The sequence below is a fragment of the Ischnura elegans genome, chromosome 3 (genome assembly GCF_921293095.1).
Source record: "Ischnura elegans chromosome 3, ioIscEleg1.1, whole genome shotgun sequence".
Classification (NCBI taxonomy): Eukaryota; Metazoa; Arthropoda; class Insecta; order Odonata; family Coenagrionidae; genus Ischnura; species Ischnura elegans.
Genome location: NC_060248.1, coordinates 7,245,261 through 7,265,429, shown reverse-complemented (window position 1 = coordinate 7,265,429; position 20,169 = coordinate 7,245,261). Strand labels below are relative to the sequence as shown.

Sequence of the window (20,169 nt, the reverse complement as noted above, 5' to 3'; positions counted from 1 at the left end):
CGATGCGTAGTGAGACGACTTGTCCCTTATTTGGCGCCTCGTCGGCATTAAACAAATCGATGTTACCAACTTTTAGAGAATTGATGAAATATTTTTAGATCTGCGCACGCAGGAAAGGAGACTACGGTCTATGAAGACGCCTCTCGAGTGGCTATGAAGGTTTGGGAACTTAGGTTATGCACTTCTATTCCGGTATTGTCCGACAGCTGTGACTAAATGGATTAATAAGGGTGAAGGCCGCCGGCGTACCCTCCCCGCTACCCTCTCGAACGCCCATCGAAAGAGTATTACACAATGGAGGATTCCCCATTTGGTACCTAGATATGCTATCAACCAGCACACTTTAAAATGCGTACATCAGAGTCACGAGTGGCACTATTCGCAACACTGATGACAAAAGAATCTGAATGTCAAGTGGAAATAAACAATAATGAGGGCTGCTTACCAAAACAAATGTACCAACAGAGTGAGTCATGAAGGATCGCTAAGAATAGAGGCAGAGGAGAGAGAAGCCTCCGAAACACCTCAACAATAGAGGGGACCTCATTTGAATTGGTCGCAAAAAGAGATATGATGGCCTCGTGAAGGCAATCCTCAAAGAGCAAGTTGAAGCGAAGATAGGTCCACTTTTTGGTCCATTTTAGTATTGAATCCGTGAGAGGAGTTGTTGCACTAATATGCCTTGCCTCCTTCCTTTTGCAAACCCTTTTCCATTCAGGAATTCCACGATTGCCTTCAATTCCAGGGGCACTCACGCTCTACTCTTCACAAGTTTACGACGTTCCCAGCAGTGAGGGTGTGTGGTCAATTAATTGTCTAAATGTCGATTTCATGATGCTCGCACACTTGTTACTCCCTCTTGAAATTATTTCATTTGAATTGTATTTCACATTCTTTTCTGAGCATTTGAAATGTCTAAACAAAGCTCTAGCATTTTTATCAAAGGATATACCTACCGTGGAACCTTGTTAAAGCGAGTATGGGCTATTGCAAGACCCCCACCATTACGAGAGATAGCCAAGGCACCATCAATTGATCCTATGGTTAGCGTGTAAAAAAATCGTTTTTACAAGGCCCTTTTGGGGTTGGCAAGTTTCCATCGCCAGAAAACCTTCACCCAGAGTCCCTAATCTCTGTAATTGCTAGCGATCTGTTAGAAATGACGTTAACATGGAGAGGTCAGTCTCAAATTCATGTAGTAAACTGTCGTTCGATAAATAAATAGTTCGTTTTGGTGAAAATATTGTGGCATTAACATTCGCAAATGCTCTATCTTCATTTGTTCCTTGGATGGCAGAAAACAGTCAGCATAATGCCCACATGTCCAAGAGTTGTGTGACTAGAGAGCATTTGAAGGTAGACACGATGGTTAAAAAACACAAAACACACCTATGCAAGAAAATAAAAATAATAATATGTAAGAGTAATATGAGAGTGGTGTAATTAATTTGTCTTCCTATTTGCTCTTCACAATAAAAAAAACAAACAAAAGTGCCCGAGGATTGCAGATCATGAAGAATAAGAAGGAGCTTCGTTCGGGTGGTTTTGACCACTTCAATCTGTGGGAACTACTGAGACAGGCTTATGGCTTAAGGCTTCGCTAATGGCTATGTTTAAGCCTAAAGCGGTGTATTTCAGTGATAGATTGAGCATCGAAAACTTCGATAGTTCAGAAAGTTGGTTATAATAAATCAAAGCAGTAAAGCATTACCTCCCTTCTTAATTGCTGGTGATGCCTGCAGTGTAAACCCGAAGTCGTGGAAGAAAGGACTCAGATCCTAGCGGAATATCTTAAGAAGTATTCCCCGCGTGATATAACGCAGACGAAACAGAACTCTTTATACAACCTATTCGCTGAAAAAAACCTTGCAGTATGAGGTATTTCTTGCAATGATGCTTCTAGAGGCAGGTAATGTGCGTTAGCGATGGATTATGTGAAGAGCTGATTTCGCACTTTTAGTTTACATATTTAATTAAAGAAATTCTGTATTCCTTCATCATATTTCTCAGTCATTTTTGAGAATGTTAAATCAATAAATTCATACTCATAAGTTTTGTTGGCCAAAGGGTCCATCAGATGCGTATTCCTTTTTGTTTCTTTGTTGAAAAATGTCACTTTTTTATGTTGAATTGATGTGGAATTACCCTATGATGAACTCCCCAGTCCACATGAAAGTGTTAAGATCGATTACATTTTCATCCTTTAGTATTGATATTTTATGTATTCTATGCCCAAAAATAATTTTAAGAATTAATATTAATATGATTACTTTATAAAGAAATTTAATAATAATAATCTACCAAATGAGTTACTAATTTGTTAATTACAAATTCCATATTATTAGCGAGGTTTCCTAAACTAAAGTTTATATATCAGCAGCATAGATAAACATTTTATAAGAATTTAAATTATTAAATTAAAATTCGCACCTATCCATGATGTTGACTCAAGAACTATTGAATAAATGTCACTGATGGTCGTGCTAATTGCTTGCCCTACTCTTCTCTTCCGTGTCGTGAACGACGACTGGCGGAAAGCTGTCTCGTCTGAAACCTGCTGCTTTTCACGGCCTCGTGCCGTGGACAGAAGCTTAGAGGGTTCTGGCCGTAATGTTGGCGTTGTCACTTCATTTTTTTTGTACTCAAGCCAAAGACTGATTAGAAGTGAAGATACTTGTTCCATTTTTTTAATTTATCTAATAGTCATTTGATCTGGGTAAAAGCTGATTAATTTTGGTTCTTTTCACTGGCCAGTAGTGTGCTTAAAGTGAAGACGATTGATCAATAATTTCATGTATTTCTGTGTATTTTTCCTGGTTGTTTTTTTTCATTGCACTGAATTTTCTATCATACTCATAATCTGAGTAGCAAGCTCTTGTTCTTTTTGTGAACGCCAGCCATCGGCAAAGAGCCCCGCCCACAACAACACTTCCCCTTTCTTCCCCCCAACTGACCCATGCCCCACGACAACCTGTCCAACCACCAACCCTCCCAGCAAACCCTCCTCCCTCACCCACCACGTCACAATATGGAGTAAGGAATGTCGACTAAGGGTAAATTTAACCCTTAGAGTGCAGAAATGTTTTTATACGTTTTGCACACTGACTCCAGCATTTATCCAAAATTTTTATTGTTACCTGGATATCTAGCACTAATAATAATAATAATATCTTTACTCATCTGTAGCACAATAATGAGTGTGGTAGATGTTGTCAATTAATACACCTCATGTGAGGACACAGTAATAAGTAATACCAGAGAGAAATCATACAATTTGGAACAAAGTACAAAAGAACATTTAAAAGCTGATAGCGGAGAAATCAATTTCCTCCAGTGAGTACATATATGGGTTTAGATGTGAAGAATTTTTTCAGGGCCCTGCGGAAGACATTGTTGTCAACCGTTCTTGCTGAGTTGGGCAACATGTTGAAGTACTTTATTGCCTGGTTTTCATAGTTAAAAGATTTAACCAGCCTACATTGAGTCATATCTAATTTACTCTTTGCTCTGCTGTCATGGTTACGTACATCAGCTCTTGTGGAGTACAATTGCAAATTTCCCTTGATGAACAATCGAGTAAGACATACATATAGGCTGTAAACAGTCATAATGCTTAATTCGACAAACTTATAGGCACTTTCTATCTTTTCCCCTGATTATCATGATCTGTAACAACCTTGGTATGAGAGGGAATGCTGATGCATAGGGTAACATTTCTCGAGACAGGATGTCCATCATAGTGGAATTTTACAAAAAAGGATAACACTCCTTAACTCACAGAAACAGGTACATACACATGATTACCATTGACTGCAATACTATTTGGATATGACATAAAAATGGCACATCAATTTCAGATTCTTGGAGGGTATGCTTTGCGAATGATTTGCGATTGGTTCCCATACTAAATACATAATCATCACTTCATGATCTCTGACTCCATGGTTAAACACCATAAATCATCTGAAACCATTCCAACACAATTCCCCAACCAAAGAATCAAATTTACCCATTCCAACGATCTGGACTATAAAAAATCATACACAGATAAAAAATGCCTTCCTGCAATTAGCTAAAATTTACTAATCAAATTGATGAAACTTCTTACCAATACATGGGAATTGAAGTCGTCTGGGACTATTACTTCCTCTTCATCTTCATTAGGAATGGTATGCTTCAGATGTGACACATATTGTTCCTAGAATAAAAATTAATAAAGGTGTAATTCAATATGTTAGCTAAATTACTAAAGGCGTAAAAGGCACCCACAAAATAATGGCCTTGAGAAATCAACAGTAGAAAGGAATTCACAATGCCCAAGAGGCAGCCATCTTGGATGCAATATTCAATTCCTCAACAATGGTCAGTGATACGAGGGTCGTTTGATAAGTCTGTGACTTCTTGAATTTCCCACATAGTTAATATAAAAGTAAAACAAACTCCTGTTAGTTACCATCTATTAGTAAACAGCTGTGAAATTTTGAGCTGATTCCATCGTTTAGTTTGCTTTTGACAGCCATTGAAAGCAGACAACCTTGTGAATTTTAACAATAATGGAAAAAGTGAATTTGGCTTGCTAACTAAACATTATTTTTTGCATGAAAAAACTATCACTGACACCAAGGAAAGAATTTGTAAATACTAGGGAAACTCTGCAGCATCAATTTCAATGGTGAAGAAGGGGTCCACTGAATTACTTTGTGGTCGTACAAGCTCAAGTAACGTCGAACGTTAAGGATGCCCGAAAGAGGTGGTCACCCAAGAAATCACGAATAAAATCCATGGAAATACTGGGCCATTTAATAATCAGTGTGTGAGATGACTGATGATGTAGGCATCACGTATGAGCATGTACATCACATTATACATGAATATTTGGACATGAAAACTCAACCCGCGCAATGAGTGCCACGATTGCTCACACTCGAGCACAAGCACAACAGTCTGACCACTTCAAAAGAGTGATTGGCAATGTGAAGTTGCAATTCGAGTGAGTTTTCGTGCCGTATTTTAACCATGGATGAAACATGGATCCATCACAACACACCAGAAACCAAAGAGCCATCAAGACCATTGGTTTCTGTGGATGAACGTACATCAAGGAAGGCTGAGGTGGTCACTCTGCCAACAAGGTCATGGCCACAGCTTTTTGGGTGTGATTCTCAACGAATACCTTGATATCAAAAAAATTCAAATTGAAAAAATCATTGGAAGTTTGTTAAATTAGGGAATTTAGTTGCCACTTGGTCAAACTGTAATTCTAACAACACTTATCTTTGAGTGTGTACAATGTTTTTCAGTGAGGCCAGTTGCTTCAAGGGAGCAGCTGTTTGCTTTTAGGTATGTACTTTAGAGGATATGTTAAAACAGTTCTTAGTTTATTGCTAAATGAACAAAATGTAATTCAAATAATAGTTTAACAGTTAAATATTAGGCTGAACATTCCTATTTTTGATGATAATAAACGATGAAACAAACTCCTTAAATACGTGTTGTTATAACTTAGTTTTTCTATTTTCAGGCTTAAGATACGTGGGGTTATGATGTAAACTCTTTTGCCATGGATGAACCAAATGGGGAGGAAGATTTGGTGGAAGATATTTTAACTACTTTATGGAAGGAACAAGCAGTTCGTAAGTTTCTGTATTATTTTAATGCTAAGGCCTAAGTTTTTACATGTCTGAGGTCATTAGCTGAAAATTCAAACACAATAGATACTCAAGATATATGTAATATCATCAGATAATATTCCAGATGGATTCCTTTGAATCGTACATAAACTCTGTTGAAGTGGTCCAGGAAGACGGAAGTACCGTATAAGCGCGTGTAAGAGGCGCACCTTTTTTCCCAGAAATTGCACCCGAAAATGGGGGTGCGCCTCTTACACAAACGTCTTATCTTCCCCCCTCCCCTTCCCTGGTCGCAAGTCCAAGGGGAACTGAGTGGCCTTGGTTTTTAGCGTGAGTCAGTCATATGAAACCCTGGGTCAAAAACAAGCGGCAGGCAGTAGAGTTTCTCCCTTAGTGACGTATTTTTAAAATGCTCCTGTTTGCTTTTTTTGTAAGCATCGCACCATCACGTGGGTACCTCAGAGGTGAACACCGAAAAGATCGCGCGGGGTCTTTTGCTCCGGAGGGCGCGCTAAATTTATTGCCACGAGTGGGCATCCCGCGGCATTTATACTGCATATAGTAATCACTTATCAAACGTAGAGAAACGCGTAGTTTTGAAGGTCATACCTGGTTAATAGTCAACATCTGTCTTGTCGAGCAATTTCCATTACGCAGAGGACCTGATTTTTCAAAAATCATAGTCAGACATTAATGTGAGGATTTTTGCAACTGAAAATTATATTGGTGTCAAAACCTGCGGTTTAAAAAATTCGAACATGTGTGTTCATTGTTGGACTAAATGGTGGATAGAAGAAATCGGAAATGCTTATAAGTGAAGAGGAGTGGTCGAGGGGAAGGAGCGCGCTCCCTCCCCTCCGTATTTCAAGCTAAGAGGCTATGAGCGAAGGAGCAAGGAAAGAACACGTCCGATCTTGCATGTGATGTCGTTGCCTTCAGAGCGAAGGGGCGATGGCGCAGCAATGTGATATACGCAGTTTGCGTTGCCTGAAGTTTCCAGTCCGTCTCGTCATGTTTGAATGCGCTTATGCTACGCTTGTTTCTTCCGAAATTGTGCTGTTTAGACTATGCTGAATATTAGTAGCCTTGTTTTAACTATAAATCTACGTATCATTCAATTAGAGCTTTAAAAAACTTAAATGATGTCAGATATATGTCGCGTTACATCTCATTCTTTTTAGAACCTCGTGCGTGTCATACAATTTCTGAAAGATATCGAGATATCTTCGAGCTCAGTAGGTGACTCACCTAGCATTTGGCCTCCAAAAACTCGGAGAATTGAACCTGAGACCGAAAAAAGGTCAGTTGGTGAGATGGGGTAGGGATGAAACACGTTTCCATTGTTCCCCTGTAACTTGATATTTTCCTATTTTCCTGTGGGGCCTCGGAAAGGGAAAAAAAACGGCAGAGGCATTGGCTGATGGAGGGCCGAGTGTGATTCCGTAAATCTACAACGTGGTTATTATCCTACGGCGCTGAGACTGCCCCGATTGTTGTCCAATCTCTTGGGAAGGTTCATACTATGTGCCTGTCGTGTTTTGACTTAAAATTTTCCACGGCTGCAATTCTATTGCAATACTCCTGCGAGAGCTTTTAAACAAAATTGTTCGTCAGTGGGACTAGCATCGTAGATCTACGGCGCATGCGAAGAGAGGATCGGAACTCTTTCTACTCCCTCTTATGCTGCTATTACCGCCGCAGTTATCAAAAATTTCTCTTTCCATTAGCATTGAAAGAAGAAATTTCGATAATTGTCGAAATTCCAGGCATACGTCTGCAACACCGCACGATAAGATTAAAAAATGCCGCAAAATTTTATTTCTTTATAGCTTCGATGCTCAAAGTAGGGGTGCGCCTCTTACACGTGTGTGCTTCTTACACATGCTTATACGGTACTCTTAGTGGTTATGAGCAAAGACGTGGTCCTCTGTGATGTAACTAATGATGAACATGTAAACCAATGAACATATTATGTATAATGTAGGTCTCCCACTCTCACAAAATGATAAAATTCACGGTTTAAATGTCGTCACATCCATGGTCTGTTGAAAAGCCATTTTTGTTAAAAATATTGATGACATATCAATCACAGGTCCGTGTCATACGTCACCCATCACTGGCAAAATTCAGGGTTGGCTACAGGTTAAGAGTGGGGAAATAGAGGGATGGCAGGGAAGTGAAGAAGAAGTGACTGATTTTTTGCCAGGGCTAATGAACATTTTGGCTACCGTCTTCCAATTACAGGATTAAGGTCAATGTATTGTCATGGCACACGGAGCAATTACAGTGCTTCGAATATACCTGTGCAGATAGGTGTGCAGACAGTGTCCGCCCATGTCTCACCCTAATACATGATCAACAAACCAATTTTTCTTTAGCAACAATGAAAACACTTTGTTACTTCCACAAAATACACAGTCTCTATTTATTACCGGTTTCGACTATTACACCATTGTGTATGTAATGATTGTGATTCATGCTACATCGGCCAAACGGGACGAGACTTCAACACCAGGGCATGTTGGAAAAACAAGGACGACACGTCAGCTTTCGCCCGGCATCTCCTGGAAATGGGGCACGGAAGTAGTTTCGACCCCGAAATACTCCATTTTACTGGTAAAGGAAGGAGGATGGATGCCTTGGAAATACGAGAAGTAGTTATAAGTGAATACCTTGTCAACGACATAACCTCTCCCAACCCATCCCCCTTATTACTCATCACCCTCCCAAATCCTCCACCCCAACAACCCACCTGACAAACTGTGTCCCCCCCCCTATTCTTTTCCACAAACTACCAATCCCAGCTTGATTCCAAAACTTTTCCCCCCACCCCCAAATCAACAACCACTGCCCCTGCCCCTACCATATATTGTTTGTATTTGAAAATGGTGTAATAGCCGAAACCGGTAATAAATAGAAACTGTGTATTTTGTGGAAGTAACAAAGTGTTTTCATTGTTAATATGGAACCCTTCCACCACGTAAATGCTTCAATTTTTGATTTAATTTTTCTTTAGATCTATCAATCGTAGTTTTACAATCAACTTTGAAAGATTTTTAAGGTTTTATGACGAAATTCACGGTTTTTCCCGTGTTATTTCACGATACTCAAAATTCACAGTTGATTCACGGTTTTAAGGTTTTCACGGTTGAGTGCGAGCACTGATAATGAGACCGGTTGTTCTATTGAAAATGATACCGACGATCCAGATTTTGTCTTTTCAGAAAATGAATCACCTGAAGTCACTGATAAAAAAAATGTTTCCCATTGATAAAGAAAACAGTAATTCTCCTAACAAAGATAGACAGAACCTACATTCTAATGAACAAAGTAGTGATAATGATAATGTTTTGAAAAGAAAGAGGCAAATGCGTCATGAAAAAGGGACATGGAATGTGAATGTGCGTGAGAAATTAGGGATGGAAGGAAAAAAATATAGGGGTTATAAAAAAGTTAAAGATGATGACAAAATATAGGTAACAAGAAGTGACTATGATCTTGAAGAGAGAAAGATAGGCCCTCAATGCAATTCTAACGCGTGTAAGGCAAACAAAAAAGAAAGTGCATAGAAATTACTGAAGAAGAAAGAAAACTACTTTTTACCAAATTTTGGTCTATGTCTTGGGTAGAAAAACAGGGTTTTGTTTGAAATCGTGAAAAAAAATTAAACTAAACACAAAACAAAAAATGTTGAGGGCACTAAAAGTAGAAGAGAGGGTACATTCAAGTACTACTTAAGTCCTAGCAGCAGTGAATACAAACCAATCTGCAAGGTAATGCTTTTGAACTCGTTGGGGCTTCGAGAGTGGATGGTTCAGAATTGGGTAAATAGTAAAGAAGCCACAGAACAATATGAAGAAGCAATTGGAAATGATACTCCAATTAGACAAAGAAAGAGGAAAGTGTCAGAGAAAAAAAAGGTATTTTCCGAATGGTTTAACAAATAGGGTGGTTTCCTTCATCAAAGAAAACGAAAGGCATTGATTGTGATTCGTTACCCACGATTAGTGTATTCATAATATACAAATTACAGTGGAACTTGGTTCTCAGGGAAAAATTTCTGATGTGTAAGTCATTTGGAACTGTCATTTATCTGCTTTGTACTACTGATTTGTATGTGCTTTTGAACTACTGTGGAATTGAAACACGGTACACAGCAGTTCATGACGTCATAGCATCCTACCATGTCATCAACTCATTTGTAACACATTTTGAACTGCCTTGGATTTCCATTGGAAATTGCTATGGGACTCATTTGGATTTAAATTTGGAACTCGTTTGTACCACTCGTTCATCCGTTTTGAAACTGATTTGTACCAGTTGGAACACCCATTTGGAACTCATTTGTACACCATGCCACCTGCTTTGTAGCAGTTCAAGATGGCGTACTCAATTTTATTGAAGTTTATTTTAGTCTGATTCGGATATTAAGGCAAAATGAGTATTACGAATTGAAGTGCGGCAGTGCCGCCATTTCGCAATAGCTCCATTGCTTTGAAAAGCATTAGTCATTAACGAAAGACCTTCATGCTCGACAAACTTAACACAAGGTTCATGTTTTCCTATTGCGTAGTGAGGGGTAAGTCACTTTGGTGGTCAAGAAAGTCCTTATCGAGAGCTTAATTCCGATCTTACGTGGTTGATGTGGATCATTCAGTGTCCATTTTTGAGTGAAATGCCTTCGTTTCTAGAAATTTTTTCTTGAAAACCGTCATGTTAAATATCTGAAAATGCAATGGGAAATGCGAAAAAAGGCCTTTCCGGGTAATCGAACTTGTCAACCTCGACATAGAAATATATTTTCGAAGGAGGGATTCATGGCGAAAAAATTCAGCCCTAAAATACGGATCCAAATATGGACATAAACCATTTCCTAGGGATCGCGAAGACAATTAATACATCGGTATGTTTTATCATAGAGTAAGTATATTATATACTTACTCTATGGTTTTATGTATATTAATCTATGGAAAATACTACTTTTCCGGTAATATCAAAGAACGAAAGCAATGAAAGAAAAGGTTGCAAAAATGCCGTAAAATTCGCAATATTTATAATTGCGACGTATACTTTGAAAGTATAGACATTGAATTTTTACGATAATAATATACTTGGAAACGCAAAAAAAACGCGAGCGCTATGAATTTGTTATTGAATACCTTTATTATACGCAACCAAAATTCTCGGTACGTAGTGAAGATAATCTTGTCGCATTTCAAATCGGACCCAAAAATACGATTTAAGCCACAAGGAAAATAGAATAATTTTTAAACTAATTCGAGTGATTATTTGGGAGTTCCGTTTCTATTAACTGACTTGCGATTATTTCTTAAACCACTTATGCATTTTTATTGCATATATTAAAGAATTTTCGTTTTCTCGACCAAACGTATCAGACTGAACCTGGACATGGTATGTTGGAGCGTAGAAGACAGTTCCAAAACAAATGATGACGTATATAAATCGCATGGATTTGTTCACAAAGAATTACAAACGTATGGAAAGCCGTTATACATTAATCTTCTCAGTACACAACAGTTACAACACGAATGATGACGCCCGGAAATCCTGTCATCTCGTTCAAAGGGAGTTCCAAATGAATTTTCTCCGTACACAGCAGTTACAATACGAATGATGACGTCTGGAAATCCTGCCGAATCGTTCAAAAGTAGTTCCAAATGAGTAGAAAGCAGTTCCAAACGAACACACTCTGTACAAAGGAGTTCCAAAGGGGATCACAAATGAGTTACAAACGTCTTCGTATTTCTAATTTTTGGTACAAATGAGTAAAAATTAGTTACACAGCAGTTCCAATGCAGATTTTGGTGTTCCAAAGCAGTTTCAAAAGGGTTCCAAAGCAGTTGCAAAGCAAAAATTTTTCCCTGAGTTAGTACGTTTCTGAAGGGACCACGAAAAATGAACGTACTAACCAGGAAAACGTACTAACGAGGAAAGTAAATAATAGCAGTCGGGGTTATTGCAATCAGTGAAAAAGTCGTCATAATTACAATTACTATCGGTAGTTCTCATAGGATCGCCTTCCTGAACTCTTTTCACATTTAAAATCAAGAAAATGAGCGCTACCATGAAAAACAATACCATGTGAATAAAAATCGCAATTTTTCATGGACATCCCGGAGACGATTTCATGATTACGGCGTCTATCTCCCGTGATTTATCCTATATATATTTACAGAACGAGGACGAGTGAAGCTCAGACAAGCGAAGACAAGTCATTTTTCTTTCTCACGGCGTACTCGGAGAATATAACAACAACCCGGAGTAAGTCAACTGGTTTTTTAAACATCATAAAAATTGGGCAAAATTATATTATGACTTTCAAATTACGGCAACAGCCGTAGACATTCGCTTCTGGAATGATACCATTTCGATTGTAAAATCGATCGATATATCGACTGATGACACGCAAGATTATTAGATTACGACGTAATTACAAGAAAATTTTATATTAAACAGTTGAAATTTACTTTCAAAATTTGTCTAATGTCGTCTGCTTTCGTTCCGAGATCAATTATTTTTAAGCTAAGCTTCGCGTGGAGATCCTGAGGATCGTCTGCTCCCGCAACAGTAGTCAAGTAAATACGCACGACGTCGAGTTTATGGAACAGTACTGCTTTAGATAATGTGGAAATTGTCTGACTCATTTCTTCATCATGATAACTCGTGCAATAGCAACAATTGCCCACTCACGAACTTTGTGCGCAGCAGTGGGCACTAACAAGCGCTCCAAAGGCAACAGAAGGTGAGGAGCTCGGGGTGGGGAAAATTGGGGCTTCTTATTGGTTGCAGTTTTTCATAGTCAGACATTCCCGAAAAATGGCCGCATTTTATTTTTCATCACGTCACAAGTATTCAGAAATGCATTTGGATAAATTACGGTAGAAGAAAGAGATGTGGAATGAATGGAAGAATGTAAATGACTAATGATAATAAATTAAATCATGAATTCAGACGTTTGCGACCCTTAAGAAGACACTAGAGAACGAATTGCGGGTTGCGTCACGGCAGGTTGCGTCACGGCAAGCAATTGAGCGTACTAACCACGAAAGCGCAATTTTTTCAAACGTGCTAACCAAATTCTTTTACCTGTATTTTGTTCGGATGGTACCGGGACCGAGGGAAATCGCCGTACTAAGGAGGAAAACGTACTAAGGAGGAACGTACTAACCAAGTTCCACTGTATTTAGTTTTACAAATCCCAGTTTAGATGAATGTTAATGGCAGGGTGTCCAACGAAGTCAAAATAAAAAATTCAAGCATAATTCCAGGTCTTCAAGGCTAAATTTTGAAAATTTCCAGGTTGTATTATCACAGTTTATATAAGAGACAAAGCAATATTTTTCACATTTTACAAAGAATATGTATTATCTTAGCCAAACACAACCTAATGAAAATTATCAGTCACTGCCCAGACGGCACAGGAAGTTTTCGTACCTAAATACGAGGGTGGACAATCAAGATACAAAAATCGCGCTTAGGAAGTTACTTAGAAGGTTTTGTTTCTTTATTTCCTTTAATGACGAAAAAAGATGCAAGAGGACTGGCAAATTCATATGCATCGATAAAATTGTATCTCATCGATAAAACTGTATTCGGTCTGGGACTATTTTCTTTCGCGGGTGGTGCCATCTGGTGCCATCGTGCCATATCCTCCTAGAAAGATCACATGTCTTCACAAGCTAGCACAAGGCGTTGGAGATCGTGTCGTTTACGTAACGTCTTACCACATTTCAGGGATTTTTGTGGTTAAGTTTGTGAAAAATAGAGTGTCTGGTAATAGTGAAGTTTCCCTTATTCTTTAATTTCATTCACTGGGCTTCAGAAACGTGTTTGTGAGATATTTTTGTTAAAAATGCCTTTCGTGTGTTTATTGTCGGGATGACGTAATGGAAACTCCGGGACATGGTTCAAGGTTTTAGCTTTCCAAAAGATCCTGAGTTGAAGAAGAAGTGCATTTGGGCGATAAGAAGAAAACATTTCACCCCTACGAAAAGCTGTGAGGTATGTACTCTTTCTCGCTGTAATTATTTGGATGTAATTTTAAGTTAGAAGTGGCTTCGGGATGTTGATGCATCAACATCCCGAACTATTCAGTACTGAAGTACTATAGTACTATTCAGTACTAAAAATGGTGATTCAAAATATTGTAGCAGCAATTCTTTTGAAAATTCTTGCATTTTAGTTGTCTTTTTTGTATTAATTCATTCGGTAAACGTGTGGTTAAAGGAGAAACTAGGAATAAGCTGCCAAGTTTATAGGTTCGAATATTGCTTCTTAGCTTGCCCTATGGTGTATTACACATCGGCTTTCATCATTTCAAATTATCTTATGCTATAGTTTAAAACAATAAAAATATCAGGCATAAAAATATTTACTATATTTACGAGCCTAGTAATTTGATTTCTCATGCAGAAATACCAAAAATTGGAAATGATTTGACCTAATAAGTTACATGGTATTTTATTTTAGTTTTAAGGTTTTCGCAGCGATTAGATGCACTATTATAATTCATTTTCGGGAATACGTCTGCGTGCTATTAATATTTAACTCAACGTTTCGTTCCACTTACTGGGAACGTCGTCAGGAGAATGAAAATATAAACACCTATCATACCGTTGGAAAAACTGGTCCATTGTTGTTAAGGTATTTAAAAAAAAAAAGTAAATAAAAATAAAAATAAAATAAAAGCCAACTTCTTTAAAACATCTAATATAAAAAAAAAAGGAAGATGAAAGGTGGAATATTGTAATTAAATTTTCGAAATGTATCTCTTCCACACATGGCTTAAATTATATCCATCATCCCTGTTAAAATTCATTGGTCTTTTAGAAATTTCTATCGCCTCTCTAATAAGCCGTGGATAATATGCAGATTTTCTTGCAATGGCTTTGGCCTCATCCAGGAGGATCTTGTGTCCTGGCCCCGACATAAAATGATCGGCGACAGCTGAAGTTTCCCATTGCCTTGCCTTCAGCGCCCTTTCATGCTCTTTCAGCCTTGTCACTATCTTCCGTTTGGTCTGTCCGATGTAACTAGACCCACATGAACACGGAATCTCATATATGCCTTCCATTTGTAATGGGGGAACAGCATCAATGACGGATGGAAGTAGGTCTCTGATCTTCCTCAACGTGCCAAACCTGGTTTCAACGTTGGCTTTTCCAAGGATGCGAGCAATCCGGTCCGTTGTTCCTGATACGTAAGGCAGAACTGCAAAAGCACTTGGTTTTGTTTTCTCCATCGGGGCCTTGACTTCCCTTAAAGCTCTCCTAATGAATGAATTAGCATATCCGTTTCCTTTTAAAATAGAAATAAGATGTTCCATTTCACTTTCTACGCTATCTTCATCAGAAACGGCAAGGGCTCTATGTCTTAAGGTCTTGATAACGCAGGACTTCTGACGCGGGTGATGGTGTGATGCCGCGTTTAAGTACCTATCTGTGTGGGTCTTCTTCCTAAAGACCGAATGTCCCAAGCTTCCGTCTTGCCTTTTCCTTACTAGAACATCAAGAAACGGTAAGGAGCCATCTTCTTCGATTTCTTTGGTGAACTTGATGTTATCATGAATATTATTCAGGTGTTCATGGAAATATTCAAGAGCCTCTTTCCCGTGTGGCCAAATAACAAAAGTGTCATCAACGTATCGGAGCCAGCATACCGGTTGATATTCACTTGATGAAAGAGCATCGGCTTCAAACTTCTCCATGAAGAGGTTAGCTATGACCGGAGAGAGAGGGGATCCCATAGCAGCTCCCTCTACTTGGGAATATATTTCTCCGTCGTAGCGAAGATAGCTGTTTTTGAGGCATAATTCTGCGAGATCGGGTACATAATTAGGGAGCCCTTTCTGAGTTAGTTCCCTTAAAATCAGAACTGAATCATTAACCGGAACTTTAGTAAAAAGACTCACAACGTCAAAACTGACCAGAATATCATTCTCTGATGTTCTTAAATCCTTTAGTAGCTCGATGAAATGGCTTGAGTTTTTAACGTAGGATTCGGTACTCCCAATAAAGGACTGAATGTCTCTAGATATATAGCGGGCCAAATTATACGTCGGTGAGTCGATAGTGTTCACAATCGGTCGCAGAGGTATTCCTGCTTTATGTATTTTGGGAAGTCCATACAGTCGTGGAGTTTTAGAGGCATGAGGAATAACTTTCCAATGATCTTCTTTTGGAATGGAGGATAGCTTGATTTCTTTCTTCACTCGATTTTCTAAGGCAGCTGTCGGGTCCTTGTTAAGTTTAACATACGTCTTATCATCCAAGAGAGAACGGATTTTAAGATCATAATCATGCTTATACATTATAACTGTTGAATTTCCTTTGTCGGCTGGTAATACGAGACAATTCTTTTGTACCTTGAGTTCTTTGATGGCTTTTCTCTCAGAAATAGACAGGTTAGGAGAAGGCAGCTTACTTTTTCTTAGGGTTTGCACAACTTCATGGCGAATATCCTCAGCTAGTCCAAATGGAAGTACGCGAATAGCAGATTCTACTCCAGTTATTATTTCTTAAACCGGCAATGTTTTTGGTGTAACAGCAAAGTTAAGTCCTCTGGATAACACTGAGATGGTATCATTGCTAAACACTTCAGCAGTAAGGTTGTGTACCGCCAAAGGAAGGGAACACTTCTGCACCGGCTTCTTCTTTTGAAGAAATTCAAATTTTTTCTTCTGTTTGACTTGCGTATTATAGAAAACATTTGAAGCCGAAAAAGTAGTGATACGATCTATTAAATTCCAATCATCTAAAGAAAGAACACTTGATAATTCCAAATGAAGCTCATACAATTCCTGTGAGTTATTCAAGAGAGAAAAACGCGTGAAACGAACCCGTTCTCTTAGCAGAGCTCGGCCAGCATTCTTCAATATATTCTTGGCTTTACTTGTTTGAATATGATGCTTTATCTTCACACAACCAGGAAGAGTATCCGAGTCTCGGCATCGTTGTAGGAAGGCGAGAGAAGTCAGAAGGGTGGCTTTCTTCTTCCTAAGGTTTTCCAACTTTCTTATTTTCTTGAAAATATCCTCCCCGTAGAGGTTCCAAATTTTAGTTTTAAGGTTTTCGCAGCGATTAGATGCACTATTATAATTCATTTTCGGGAATACGTCTGCGTGCTATTAATATTTAACTCAACGTTTCGTTCCACTTACTGGGAACGTCGTCAGGAGAATGAAAATATAAACACCTATCATACCGTTGGAAAAACTGGTCCATTGTTGTTAAGGTATTTAAAAAAAAAGTAAATAAAAATAAAAATAAAATAAAAGCCAACTTCTTTAAAACATCTAATATAAAAAAAAAGGAAGATGAAAGGTGGAATATTGTAATTAAATTTTCGAAATGTATCTCTTCCACACATGGCTTAAATTATATCCATCATCCCTGTTAAAATTCATTGGTCTTTTAGAAATTTCTATCGCCTCTCTAATAAGCCGTGGATAATATGCAGATTTTCTTGCAATGGCTTTGGCCTCATCCAGGAGGATCTTGTGTCCTGGCCCCGACATAAAATGATCGGCGACAGCTGAAGTTTCCCATTGCCTTGCCTTCAGCGCCCTTTCATGCTCTTTCAGCCTTGTCACTATCTTCCGTTTGGTCTGTCCGATGTAACTAGACCCACATGAACACGGAATCTCATATATGCCTTCCATTTGTAATGGGGGAACAGCATCAATGACGGATGGAAGTAGGTCTCTGATCTTCCTCAACGTGCCAAACCTGGTTTCAACGTTGGCTTTTCCAAGGATGCGAGCAATCCGGTCCGTTGTTCCTGATACGTAAGGCAGAACTGCAAAAGCACTTGGTTTTGTTTTCTCCATCGGGGCCTTGACTTCCCTTAAAGCTCTCCTAATGAATGAATTAGCATATCCGTTTCCTTTTAAAATAGAAATAAGAATCCTTTTAAATATAATAATTTATATATATTAATATATATATATTTTAATAAGTTTCCTTTTAAAATGGAACATCTTATTTCTATTTTAAAAGGAAACGGATATGCTAATTCATTCATTAGGAGAGCTTTAAGGGAAGTCAAGGCCCCGATGGAGAAAACAAAACCAAGTGCTTTTGCAGTTCTGCCTTACGTATCAGGAACAACGGACCGGATTGCTCGCATCCTTGGAAAAGCCAACGTTGAAACCAGGTTTGGCACGTTGAGGAAGATCAGAGACCTACTTCCATCCGTCATTGATGCTGTTCCCCCATTACAAATGGAAGGCATATATGAGATTCCGTGTTCATGTGGGTCTAGTTACATCGGACAGACCAAACGGAAGATAGTGACAAGGCTGAAAGAGCATGAAAGGGCGCTGAAGGCAAGGCAATGGGAAACTTCAGCTGTCGCCGATCATTTTATGTCGGGGCCAGGACACAAGATCCTCCTGGATGAGGCCAAAGCCATTGCAAGAAAATCTGCATATTATCCACGGCTTATTAGAGAGGCGATAGAAATTTCTAAAAGACCAATGAATTTTAACAGGGATGATGGATATAATTTAAGCCATGTGTGGAAGAGATACATTTCGAAAATTTAATTACAATATTCCACCTTTCATCTTCCTTTTTTTTTTTTTTTTTATATTAGATGTTTTAAAGAAGTTGGCTTTTATTTTATTTTTATTTTTATTTACTTTTTTTTAAATACCTTAACAACAATGGACCAGTTTTTCCAACGGTATGATAGGTGTTTATATTTTCATTCTCCTGACGACGTTCCCAGTAAGTGGAACGAAACGTTGAGTTAAATATTAATAGCACGCAGACGTATTCCCGAAAATGAATTATAATAGTGCATCTAATCGCTGCGAAAACCTTAAAACTAAAATTTGGAACCTCTACGGGGAGGATATTTTCAAGAAAATAAGAAAGTTGGAAAACCTTAGGAAGAAGAAAGCCACCCTTCTGACTTCTCTCGCCTTCCTACAACGATGCCGAGACTCGGATACTCTTCCTGGTTGTGTGAAGATAAAGCATCATATTCAAACAAGTAAAGCCAAGAATATATTGAAGAATGCTGGCCGAGCTCTGCTAAGAGAACGGGTTCGTTTCACGCGTTTTTCTCTCTTGAATAACTCACAGGAATTGTATGAGCTTCATTTGGAATTATCAAGTGTTCTTTCTTTAGATGATTGGAATTTAATAGATCGTATCACTACTTTTTCGGCTTCAAATGTTTTCTATAATACGCAAGTCAAACAGAAGAAAAAATTTGAATTTCTTCAAAAGAAGAAGCCGGTGCAGAAGTGTTCCCTTCCTTTGGCGGTACACAACCTTACTGCTGAAGTGTTTAGCAATGATACCATCTCAGTGTTATCCAGAGGACTTAACTTTGCTGTTACACCAAAAACATTGCCGGTTTAAGAAATAATAACTGGAGTAGAATCTGCTATTCGCGTACTTCCATTTGGACTAGCTGAGGATATTCGCCATGAAGTTGTGCAAACCCTAAGAAAAAGTAAGCTGCCTTCTCCTAACCTGTCTATTTCTGAGAGAAAAGCCATCAAAGAACTCAAGGTACAAAAGAATTGTCTCGTATTACCAGCCGACAAAGGAAATTCAACAGTTATAATGTATAAGCATGATTATGATCTTAAAATCCGTTCTCTCTTGGATGATAAGACGTATGTTAAACTTAACAAGGACCCGACAGCTGCCTTAGAAAATCGAGTGAAGAAAGAAATCAAGCTATCCTCCATTCCAAAAGAAGATCATTGGAAAGTTATTCCTCATGCCTCTAAAACTCCACGACTGTATGGACTTCCCAAAATACATAAAGCAGGAATACCTCTGCGACCGATTGTGAACACTATCGACTCACCGACGTATAATTTGGCCCGCTATATATCTAGAGACATTCAGTCCTTTATTGGGAGTACCGAATCCTACGTTAAAAACTCAAGCCATTTCATCGAGCTACTAAAGGATTTAAGAACATCAGAGAATGATATTCTGGTCAGTTTTGACGTTGTGAGTCTTTTTACTAAAGTTCCGGTTAATGATTCAGTTCTGATTTTAAGGGAACTAACTCAGAAAGGGCTCCCTAATTATGTACCCGATCTCGCAGAATTATGCCTCAAAAACAGCTATCTTCGCTACGACGGAGAAATATATTCCCAAGTAGAGGGAGCTGCTATGGGATCCCCTCTCTCTCCGGTCATAGCTAACCTCTTCATGGAGAAGTTTGAAGCCGATGCTCTTTCATCAAGTGAATATCAACCGGTATGCTGGCTCCGATACGTTGATGACACTTTTGTTATTTGGCCACACGGGAAAGAGGCTCTTGAATATTTCCATGAACACCTGAATAATATTCATGATAACATCAAGTTCACCAAAGAAATCGAAGAAGATGGCTCCTTACCGTTTCTTGATGTTCTAGTAAGGAAAAGGCAAGACGGAAGCTTGGGACATTCGGTCTTTAGGAAGAAGACCCACACAGATAGGTACTTAAACGCGGCATCACACCATCACCCGCGTCAGAAGTCCTGCGTTATCAAGACCTTAAGACA

General features: G+C 38.6%; 1 protein-coding gene across 7 annotated transcripts in view; it reads right to left on the bottom strand.

The window, feature by feature from the left end:
- LOC124155400 (zinc finger protein 37-like) overlaps positions 1–20,169 on the bottom strand; it is a 159,662-nt gene that overhangs the window by 116,954 nt on the left and 22,539 nt on the right. For all 7 annotated transcript variants that reach the window (XM_046529183.1, XM_046529184.1, XM_046529182.1 and 4 more), the window contains one exon: positions 4,109–4,198. In XM_046529183.1, the coding sequence (XP_046385139.1) occupies positions 4,109–4,198 (90 nt within the window). The remainder of the gene's footprint in view (positions 1–4,108; positions 4,199–20,169) is intronic.